At 32.9% G+C, this 12,680-nt stretch overlaps 1 protein-coding gene across 1 annotated transcript; it reads left to right on the forward strand.

Annotated features, from left to right (window-relative positions):
- The first annotated feature begins 1,754 nt into the window (after positions 1 to 1,754).
- Positions 1,755 to 9,990, forward strand: sturkopf (lipid droplet associated hydrolase sturkopf). The gene is made up of 3 exons (XM_085959991.1): positions 1,755 to 2,073; positions 6,843 to 7,868; positions 8,446 to 9,990. Exons 1-2 carry the CDS (start codon positions 1,884 to 1,886, stop codon positions 7,559 to 7,561), a joined length of 909 nt encoding a protein of 302 aa, XP_085816117.1. The 5' UTR covers positions 1,755 to 1,883; the 3' UTR covers positions 7,562 to 7,868; positions 8,446 to 9,990.
- Positions 9,991 to 12,680: the final 2,690 nt, after the last annotated feature.

Here is a 12,680-nt window from a genome sequence, read left to right on the forward strand (position 1 = left end):
ACACAGGGCTTTAAATGGATCGGAATGCACCGGAGCGCCGTTCCTGTTCGTGAAATCGGTAAAATTATCGTTCCGTCTCGTGGAATAAATAATTTGACCGTCTGAGCTGAATAGGCCATATAATAGAAAATCTAACACACTTATTTTTATGGAAAAAAACACATAAACTTTGATAACTTTACTATGTAAAAATCTTCAGAAAACTGTCGAGCGCCCCGGTTCGTAAATTTTTCCATTTCGAGCGCTGACCTTACAACACCTTCCTTCGCTTCGGATGAATTATTAATTGGCTATCCTCACTCTCCGTGAAATGACAGCGTGTGTTGGTTGTTCTATTTAAAACAGATCGAGGCACGCCGTAGTTTAGTTATGACGTACATTTATCGATGTCCAATTATTATACACGATAATAAGATAATTGCATGTGATATACACAGAATAAAATGTTAATCGATGATTAAACAGTATTTAAAAACATGCTTTACCTTTTGAAGCAATCAATTAGCTTTTAAAATGCTTTAAAATCCAAATTTCTAAACGGTCCACTGAGTGGACTGCATTGGAACGCGCGTATTTTTTTTTACCATTGTATGGAAAAGATTAATATTTCGCATATTATGACTAATTTTATTCATACTACGTGTAATGAGCAGCAAGACAGCATTTCGTAAGAGTGGGCCAAATTAAAGTTTCGTAAATATGAGCATCAGCGAAAATAATCTTATTACTGCCATCTTGGGAAGTTCCAACCAAACATTTTACCAAGAATTATTATTCGTGTATGATAGATTTACCTCCGGCTACAGCCAACACATTATTTTTTTGCTTTGTTGCCAATCCGAACATAAAATATAATGTTAAATTTACGCAAAAGGTTCGCCGTGAAACTGATTCAAGTCATTTTATGCCAGGGCTCCATTGGCGAGCCAAAAGTCCGAGGACAAAACGTCTGATTTGTCTATTCTCTCTGCTACTAATCAACGAACGAATAAAAAGGTCGAGCTGTCAAAAGTCAAACGTTGCGATTATCGTAATGTCTTCCGATAATCGTACAATTTTGTGTTATTTATATGTAGACTTGCATAAAATAATAGGGCAATGAAAACATTACATGTTTTACGTTTTCTAGTATGAATGTTATAAATACAAAAAAAAATAATTATTAAATCACTTATTTTCTAATGTGTAAATTAACAAATTAATCAATATAAATATTTAAAATAATTCCTACAGCTGTTTTCGGTTCGAATGATTGTAAAATCGAATTTACATAGTGATCGACGGACGAAGTCTGGCACCTCGGAGAGTAAGCATACATGTGCCAGATCGTCATTATGTTTATTAGTAGGTATCTAGTAGATTGACAAAAAATTCAGTAGATTTCATAAAATATCAGTAGATTTTGGAAAATGTATATTAGATATGAGTTAAGTCTAATAAGTATAACAGTAACTTATAATATTAATTTATTATTAACAATGATGATATTAATGGGTAAAATGGCGCTCTTGGGTAGAGTTTAGTAGGTTTGTCAATGTAAAAGTGTCACACATCAAAACAGGGCGTGCGTAAATTATTTCAAGTTTAATTATTAAAATAGTCATCAGTTAACTTACAATAATGGAAAAAAACACAAATATCAGTTTATTTCTTGAATTTCGAAAAAAAAATCAAAAATTCAATTGGCAAAAAATATCGTAGACTACTGAAACTTCAGTAGACATGGCAACACTGTCCGACAGTGACAGCTGATGACAGCGGCGCAAAAGGCCGTACAACTGTCAAGTTGTGGTTTGTACAGTCAATCGTCATTTTTATAGCCTACATATAGTAAAGTAAAAGTAAAGGCTGAATAGTTGTTGTGATAATTGTATTGATACAGAATGCAATTCAACAATTTTATGGATATTGATGGGATTGATTCCCATATCGTTTGCTGGGGAAATGGGGTTGACGAAGATCACCCCGAAGAAGTTGTCATCTGTATACCAGGAAACCCAGGCCTTGCTGAGTTTTATTTCCCTTACTTGGAAGAACTTCACGCTGTTTCAAATTTACCAGTATGGATTATCGGTAGGTAATATTTTATTAGGGTCACCTGCTTTTTTTCAGACAGAAGATTACAATATTACCTACCGAGAAAGCTGCTACATCGTTGTGAAGTGATGTCGTCGCTCCCTATTAAAAAAGTCGGATCTGCAAAATGCTACTTTTCAATTGATAAAAACATTCTACTATCTATAAATTTTCTAAAGTGATGTATGATTGAATGGCATAGTTTGAGATATTTAATAGATTGAAGAATACTTTTTATATAATAGATATGTACCTATTATGGTTTGCTTTAGGCAGGGTTTAATTTAATTTCAAAAACTTATCAATACTATGTGGAATTTGTGTTATTAGTTCAATGAAATCAAATAAGTATGACTGACAAAGTTTAGTGTGCCCTATTTATGTCGGATCTCCACAGCCTACCTCTGCACCCTTCGCCAAAATACAAACCTTTATATACTTTTCATATATTTCCAAAAATATGTTTTTTTCCAGTAGAAATTCTCAGCCCAATGGGTACCGCCATGCTAGTATAGTACCTTCCGGAATTTAATGGGCAAATGAACATAATTGCGTGTGAACCCATTGAGGTGGCTTACTTCTAATAATTTTCTCTTGAGTCTTTAAACCTCAGTTTTCCCTGATAAATATGCCTGATGATAATATAGGGATTTTAATCTGCAATATGTCTAGAATGTTGGAGTTGGAGAAAGACAATAATTGCAATGATATAAGTACTATGCCAATATCTCATCCATGGTCATTCAACTGCTGGATGATGAAGGGCTCCCATAGCTACATCCATTATTCTTGGTTCCTAGTGTTTTGCTGCCATGTATATCCATCAACTTTGTGAGTTTGTCGATCCACCGGGTCTTGGGATATCCTTGTGGTCGTTTAATGTATCACTGTACGACTGCATTTGTCTAACTCCACCAGTTATCCACTCGCCGATCGACATGTTGACCCATTGAAATTCTGAGCCTGAACCTTTATCACATCACATTCTATTGTTTGCATCTTTATCCATTAGTTTCTTTTGTGGTCTTTCCCTACATACACCATGTAACGTCGCTACCGTAACTCGGGGTGAAGCCGATCAAAATTTTGCTTTTATTCGTGGTTTATAGTAGTAAAACTTGTAATAGAATTGTCAAAAAATTTATTTAAGTTCTTTTGTCCTAAATCTTTAATATTTTTGAAAAATATTTTTTTTTTCTTATTCTAACATACTTTTTTTTCAAGTCAAAGTGCAATCGCCTTCACCCCAATCAGTGGGGTGAAGGCGATCACGCTTTATTTTGTACCATAATACGTCTTTAAACATGTAGTGGGGTGTAAACGATTATGTGTAAACGATTATGAAATCATATTTTTAAAGATATTTATTATTTATTACAAATTTAAAATACGTAAAAATATGTAAATTTACTATATAAGAACAGAAAAGTAAATGCATGAAAATTATATAATTTTAATTATCAGTAGGCACACACATGTTCATTAAAGATATCTCTAGGTTGTCAAAGTATGTGTTTAATGTGTCTATTTCCACAGCAGCGCTTATCCTCTTCATATTCTCTGAGGGAATCCCCATTCACTATATAATAGATGGCCTTCAACTAGCGTTTTTTCTTCAATGGACAGAACAGACTGTCTGCCATACGATTTCATGGTGGACTTATTATTGACATTCTGATTTAATGTTGTATATGGAGTATCAAACATTTCAGCAGCTTTTCTCATTGAATATTTTCCTGCTTTGACTTCTCTGATGGCATTTTCATGATATTTTTTATCATATCTCTGATTTCCTTTGATTCCCAGCCGTTTCTTATAGTTTCATGGCATGATCGCCTTCACCCTGCGAAATTCTAAAATGTATGATTAACCTCAAAAACGACAACAAATGGAATATTTTAGAATATCTTAAAAGAGAATTGAATAATTCAGTGATTAGTTAACAGATTTATAACGATATAAAGACCTTAAAGCCTTTATTTGGCTTTCATTTGCATTGGTTTTAAATCAACAAATTACAATTTATATGTTTAGCACACGAGTTGGATGATTTTTTATCTGACAGTTCGCGAATTAATTTCATATTTAAATTAGCTACATCTGTCAACTTCACATTAAAGTTTCATTTCCCACTGCCGATAATACTTTAATCCGTCATGGTTAGATGGCATTAATTATTTTCCAAAATAATATGTACTGATTTCCTTCACCCCACCTGATCGCTTTCACCCCAAGTTACGGTAGTTGTAATTTTTGGATTTTTCGTACATTTTCATTTGAATACTACGTTTTATGCACAATGGGAGGCTACTTTTGAAGATACTATTCAAGCGTTGAAATGCGCACCATGTTAGTTTGGTTCTGCGAGCTATCGATATTACTAGCTTATCATATTTTGGTTGATATAAATATTTTATATGAAGTAGAGTTGTCAGATATATCACGGCATGTTTCGATTTTCGTTGACCTCATTTTACTTGACTAATTTCATATTTTAAGGAAAAATAACAATGGGTGTAGTCTAGGGGCGGCAGGTTATATGAAAGCATGGTGAAGCAGGCAAGTATGGCAAAAAATATGGTGAGGCAGACTGGTAATCAATTTGCGGCAAAATTTCCGCGTTAACATTATATCATATGCATACGTTATAATGACCAAAGTAAATCCTCCGTGCAGTTGTATGAGAAAGCCGATTCTTTTCCCTTCTTTTTATTTAATACCTCTATGGGTGTAGTATCTATATATGAAACCTCCCCTGCAATATAATTACATATAATATCAATAGCAGAATATTATTAGAATATAATATATCCATATAATAGATTAGATTTTTGACTTCTCAGAATGTAAAGCTGTTTTTGAAATAGTGTTTATTACAGAAAGTATACCTTCAAGATTCACTGGCCTGTGTCAGCATGCACCTCTTGATACCATGCTGTCGTACTGAAGTTTCTGTGTCTCTCTTGTATTGCGGTTCATGTTTCGCACACATACTCATGTATTGAATATAATATACATAGAATAGTATTTTTGTCTAACTCTAAATCTTAAAATGCAAGTAGAGGACAAATATGAATACTGAAGAGTAAATGGGTAGTAATATAATAATTTACTTTCATAGTGTTGTTCAGTGTAAATATTTTCTTATCAAAATACAGATAATTTTAATATTAAATATTGATTAATTATTTTGTATTCAGTCTTATATATAATCTTGATTTATAATATTATGTTATAAACAATTTTTGCTCCCATGCTGCACAAATACTGCATATTGCCTGTAATTCTTATAATTACAGTCTATGTACAAACAAGTGTACATTACATACAATTTTACCCATTCACCATTAAAAACAAAAAAATATATATCTATTATTATGACTAATGGTGAAGAGTGGAGGTAGACTGTAGAGATCTGAGGGCTGGGAAGACTAAAATCGTTTCTGTTGGTTGTGGTGCTACCACAACTAATATAAACCAGACAGGCCCTGTTATTCCGCCTCGAACAACCATTAGTAGAAGTACCATTAATGGCCGGTGTAAATGTAAATGGATAACCGTTGAGGATCATTTTTAAAACTTGAGAAGATCCATTTCATGCCCTCAGGATTATTCGGGATATATTTGAAAAATATTGGGTTGTAATTATTTGATTTTTACAGTAATGTGAATTCATAAAATAACAGAAAAGTAATGTAAAATTTTCACTTTTATCAATAACTTTCAAAACTTCTTGGTCTGGTAGAGATCCAAAAGTGGTGTCTAAATTAGAAATTTAGAGAAAAAATAAATTCAAAAGGAGAATTAGATACAGCCTTAGACTACATGTCACTACGCAACTTTTGAGAGGTATTATGTTTAACTATTCGAAACAAGAGGTATTATGTTTAAATATTTGAAACAAAAAATATCCCCATACAATGACGGAACACCCTAATGTACAGTGACCTCCGTAAGCAAAGTGCGTCCACCTTTCATTTTCAGTCTTAAATTTGATATAAAACCGTTACTTACCTACTATGTATGTTTGTCCATCCATTGTTTCTTCTTCGAGTCGTCCATTTCTATTTGAGACTTTGAGATATTAAACCGCATACGTACCATTGTTTGCCTTGTTACATATCTTATCATTTCATTTTTGCCTAGCATGCACCTTCGTAAAATGTTCTGCTACTCTGTAAGATTATATTATGGCGGCAAAAATTATTCATCTATGCAAATAGCTTGTAAATATTATATTTAATGTTATGGCCCAGGCAAATATTGGCGTTCCTCGTTGCATGTTGAAATACCGAGATTGTGTCGATAGTCGGGCAAACATTTTCCAGTTTACGTGTACGTTACCCTTTTCACAATCGTTAGCAACACGTGATCACAAACATTTAACTAACTTGCCAGCGTTTTATTAAAATAAAACACCCCTCTTGTCCAATTTAGAAACAATTCTTTTTATTATCTGACAAGTAAGTCATTGTGTTTACTCAGGTGTGAAGTTAAAAATGCTGCAGAAATTCGATACTTATAGTTAAATCATTCTACAATGACACCATGGGTGATTCGTAGGTGTATTGGTTCATTTGCTACAATACCTGTTTCAATGCTAGCAAGTAATGCAAATACAACTGCGAATTGCTTTTGCCATACCCATGATGCTACTGTTGATTGATTTACTTCAACTTCAAGCCTGCATTTAGCAATTTTAGATTTGGTTTATGTTTGAATTAATTATTATACTTATACTTTTTTTTATCCATTGTCTATTATAGGTCATGCAGGTCATGAGGAGAATGAAGAAATAAGTGAAGATGGATCAGTGAAAAAAGTTAGAGAAAATAATACTTTGTACAATTTACACGACCAGTTAATGCACAAGATATCATTCATCAAGAAATTCACCAAGTCATCAACAAAGATACATTTAGTGGGACATTCAATTGGCGCATGGATTGTGATGCAGATCTTAAAAGACGTTGATCTCAAGCCAAGGATCAAATCGGCAAATCTCTTATATCCGACGATTCAAAAAATGGCTGCTTCGCCGAATGGGTTCTGGCTCAACAAAATCGCAAGAAAAATCACTCCGTTAATTTTATTAATTATTTATATATTTTTTTTATTTCCCATGTTTATGAAAGTTTTTTTTATTTCAACTTACTTTCGCATAAAATCTCTCCGACATTCGATGCTTACGACGATTTTAAAATATTTGCGTCCATCCGTCATTGATAATGTTCTATACATGGCTTACGATGAAATGGACCGGGTGGTCGAAATTGACATGGAAAATTTGGAGAGGAATAAATCCATTATTAAAATTATTTACACTAAATTTGACGGATGGGCACCTGGAATGTACTTTGATGAGTTACGAAGCATTATGCCAGACTTATACATCGAAGAAGTCAAATATGAACACGCCTTTGTCATAAATGCTTCGGAACCTGTTGCTGCATTGACCAATAAATTTATTGGCAAATGTGTCTAATCTCTTGAATTTGAGATCAGTTACCTATAAAAGATTTCCTCTTATAACATTCCGATTATAAATATATATATATTTTTTTGAAGTAATGTATTATGAATATTGTTTCCTAATATGCAAAGAGTTTGATTTAGACTAAAATTATTGAATTGTTGTTATTAATTAAGATTTTTTTATACTTACTAGCTTAAGCAAAAATTCCTTTTCTTTATTATGGTTATCATGCGCGCCGCGTGGCCAAAGCCAAAAAACAAAATCAGAAGAAAATAAAGTCTTGTCAAAATTTAATTTTAATAATGCAGAACAAATCGTCACCGTTCAGGCAAAAGTCACCAACCCTGAAAATGGCAGTTTTGAGTTGAGTATGTCACCCGAAGCGTAAAATTATGTTCTTTAAGATGCAAAACTCACCACAGTACATTAGTTAGTAAAATTTTGCTTAAATCCGAATTATTTGTTTTTCACTAAATGACTTTCGATAAAATCTTAACAAGCAAAAGTCATTATAGGTGAATAGACATTATTGACTATATAAAAAAAAAAATCCTTCGTTATAAATATACAAGCAAAAGTCACTATACTATGGATGGTGAGTTTTACTGATCCTTCTTTTGGCTAACATTGTTCAGATTATTAACAAGCAAAAGTCACCAAACCATAATTGAGCTACCTTGCCTCCTTCAAAACCTTCCAGATGTTTTAATTAGCATCAAAAAGTAAAATTACCTTAGAGAAATTATTAAGAAGACATGCGAAAATAATTTAATGTAGATAAAACCTTAAAAACATTAAAATCTGATTTTTCCTGCATTTTCAAACTTTCAAATTGCGATATCTCAAAACTATGTTTTTAGGGTTGGTGACTTTTGCCTGAACGGTGACGAAATAAAAACTAATATTAATTGGTTGTAAATATGTATTATTAAGTACAGTACTCTCTCAGTAATCCGCCACCCCAAAAACCAGACAAGTGTCCAATTAGTGAAAGCGGCGGATTATAGTGCATACATACAAAATATGGTAAAAATTAAAACAGGTATTTCATAAAAATAGTTTTTATTGAGAAATTTGTACTAGCAACTTACGGTTTTATTTATAATCAAAAGCAAGTATGTATGTATTAAATCTATAATATAATTTGAAGAATATGTTTGGATATTTGTATGGTTGTTTGTACAGGCCCTCGGTTTTTCTTTATACAAATCCACACGCGCAGTTGGATTTCGACAAAATTTGGACAGTAGACAGAGGCCGACGAGCCGGAGTGCGTGGTCGGGGTCTTGAATTTCAGTTTTAACCCGTTGCACCCCGAGGACAGTTTTACGGTTTTTGCAGAAAAAAGGGTACAGGGCCTTGAAACGCGGAAGTTAATGCTGCAAACTCCATTTTTTATTGAAAATGTCGCTAGAATGTGCATTTAAAAAATATTGGCGTTTATTTCGGCTCGATCGGAGGTCAAATGGCATAGTTAGATGAAAATATTACTAACCGGCAGGTTGGCGCGGGCGACGCGTTACACGTAGATCGGAATACTTCACTCACGGACAATAATTGTATGTAGCGGCATCAGAGCCGGAGTGCTTGGTCGGGGTCTCGAATTTTAGCTTTAACCCGTTGCACCCCGGGGACAGTTTTACAATAATACATTGAATATGTACTACTTTTTAAAATATTTAAATGCAATAAATGTACAAAAAAATAAAAATCTCTAATATTATATTTTTTCACCTTTTTAAATTCAATCCCTTGCAATCTACGTTACTCCCGGGGAGCGCCGGGTGATACAGCTAGTTATACATATTTATAAACCAAATCCATTAACTGCATAGGTATCAACAGTAAATCACTAGATACAACCAGTTGTTCAGTGAGGCAGATATTCTGTAATGTCTAGGTGCCCTGCCTTTTCCTATTACCAAAAACTTCATTTTGTGTCCCGGTTGCATTGGAGCATGGCATAATTGTGATGCTGTCCTTGGGCACTTTCCTCCCTGTACATTACTATCTTTGCGATGAACGTACATTTTACAAGGGAGAAGTTTCAAAAATAAACCCTTATCATCTACGCAGCGGACTACTGAATTTGATATACGAATACCGGAAAATTATAGAGCTTGATTTTGTGCTTTCAACTAGTAAAAATAACGGCGGATTATTATAATAGTTGTCGGATAATCGAGAGGCGGATTACTGAGAGTGTACTGTATATAAACTATCAGTAAACCAAAAATTATTTTTTGGAACAATTAGGACAATTATTACATTTTTTTGTAAATTTTCATTTTCCAATAGAGATTCATTTATATGGCATTAATTATTATTATAATTTCATTTCAAATAATTAATCATTACACATTATGATTTTACCAAAAAGTTTGTACAAAATGATATTATAATTCTGTGATATGAAATAAAAATCATGGCAAGAAAGCAATTATGTTAGTATTTACTGAAAACACTTTTAATATTAATGCTGCTCAATGGAATGTAATGTAGAAAAATGTTAAGATTTTGTGACGTTACACAATACATCATCATGTTCGATCCCAAGAAGATCATATGGGCCTAAAGCAGAAGTTGTATTAAGGGCGATGCTTATACCAGCAGAATACCAGCAAGGCACCTAGCGGAAAAATACGATGCTTGCAATTTTAGACATTTTTTTGAAAATTTATAATTTCAACTGTATTAATTAATAAATATGTATCTGAAAACATTAAAAATATTTTTTTTTTAAGTCATAGATAAACTTGACTACGAAAAAATGAGTACTATTAAGGACAATATATTCATAAAAACTATGACAATATAAAATATTAATATTGAATTGTCTACGTTGCTTCATCTTAAATAGTATATTGTCTCCATTTTTGAATAATTCAAGTGAATTGCCAATTGAATTTAGCCTTCACTCAGCCCTGAGAAAAATAGAGGATCGAGAGTAATGTTTTCAGATACAAATTTATTAATTAATACCATTGAAATTGTAAATTATCAAAAAAATGTCTCAAATTGCAAGCTTCGTATTTTTCCGCCAGGTTCTCTGCTGTGAAATGGATGTTAACCACTTGCTCAACATATTAGGTCTCTGAAAAAAACTTCATATAAATTTGCCACACCTGGGGTTTGACACCAGGACCCTCTACATATGCGGGGGCGAACCTATGGTACGCGTGGTAATTTTGCTGGCGCGCGAAATAATCTTAGATGAAATCAGTTGTATAAAATAAATTTGAATTTTTTAACGAGAGGAAATTGGTTATTCTTCATCACATTTGCAATATGGCGCTTGAGTCGGCCGGGTGGTCATTGTAATAATATGAACAAGCATTTGGTTTAAATGGCTTCATGCCAGTAAATGTTTTTGGGTGGTTATAAGTTCTAATTTTATTGGAAATGCATGACAGTCGCATTTAATAAATAGTTGTTAAGTTTCTAATAAAATAAAATTACAAGATAAAAAGAACTTTTTCTATACAACGTTTTTAAATTTTGTGTTTGAATCATATAAACTTGACTTGACTAGCTTAAACCATCAAAAAAATTTGTACTTGATAGAAATAATACTGAAATGTCATATTGATTTCCATAGTAACGCACGTATATGGATTTCTTCCGAAATAACTTTTCATACAAAGCAGAATTAACTGAAAATGAAATCAATTCTACTTAAAGATGGCTAAAAGTATTAAAAAAATGCATTCGCATCGTGTTCTGATATACTTATTCTAAAAGTTTCAAATGTCTAGCTAGTCGGGAAGTTAGTTAAAAATTGATTGCAAGATTTCAAGTCATCAGTTTTCTCACAAGCATAGTATTTTGGGTGGTTATACCTTCTACTTGTTAACTGGATGGCTACCAATGACGTCTTAAGACCCAAACTTTTCCGTGAACGGAACGCCACTCATACAAAGATGACGTCTTTGGATGTCCCGCTCTAAACGGGATTTTACTAACGTAAATCAATTATTTTAAACATACAAATATTTTGAACACACAACGACATATATTGGAAATATCGTCACATACTCAGAATTGAAACAGAGTTCGTTGTTACCACTTGAAACGTAAATTGATTTAATTTTTTTAGTTTTGCAATAAAATCCGCGGCGTGCAAGGTACTGCCATACACACACCTACCGGCAGTAAAAAGGTTAATTCACAAATATCTTATTTGTTGCGGTTTTTCCTCTGTTTTTCTAATGAATATATGCGTTCAATGGTGAAATTTTCTGCTTTTTTTATGAACAAACGTCGCATTTAATTGAGGTTTCACCAATATGTGTCGTATGATTGCATAAGAACAAATATCGCATTTAAAATTGTGTTTTTAATTTTAGTTTTATTATCACTTTATGGAGACAACTATTTATTTTTGTAAGCTAAACCGATGTCAAGATCTCTCTAAATTTTTGATCTAACATACTTGGCAATAATTTTTGTATCAAATTAATGTTGTAAGCCTCAAATTATTTGAAATAGTCATGTATTTTTTGCATTTCTTCTAATATTAAAAAGTATCAATACTGCGACACGATGCCGATTCCAAGTATCGACACTTTTTCTTTTGATATGACAATGGCTCTACTTATAGGACATACACCAATACCACAGAACAGATTAATAAATAGAATTCCAATAGGCAATACCCCAATACACTACATTTTGACTCAGGGTTTTGAATGTGTGAGTGTCCTACGAAAATGAACAACAAATAAACGTGCAATAGTGTGTTGAAACCTTCAAAATACACCAATATTGAATGAGCGTCAGTGCATAAACGAGAGCAGTGCATAAATTGTCAGGACAAAGGACAAGCGTATTCTTGAGATCGGTTGCCTGATACTCCACACCCATTAGGTATTTCAGTTCCCATTATTTCTGAGTTCCCTGACCAATACCCACAAATACATTCTATAGTGAAATTATTTCTCAAAGGATTAACCCTGTTGCTACGAATATACAAAAATAGTTTTGTTAGTTGGTAAAGAGATGGCGCCATGCGTTGTTTAAATATTGAGAGAAGAGGAGCTCGCATCATGAGAATGTTCCAAAATCGTGAACATAGGTATATTTTCATAATTTGAGGTTTTTACAAAGAGTTTGGGCAATAACTAGATGT

Source organism: Rhyacophila brunnea, unplaced genomic scaffold (genome assembly GCF_057557595.1).
Source record: "Rhyacophila brunnea isolate RB1 unplaced genomic scaffold, BYU_Rbru_1.0 scaffold_1, whole genome shotgun sequence".
In the NCBI taxonomy this organism is placed as follows: Eukaryota; Metazoa; Arthropoda; class Insecta; order Trichoptera; family Rhyacophilidae; genus Rhyacophila; species Rhyacophila brunnea.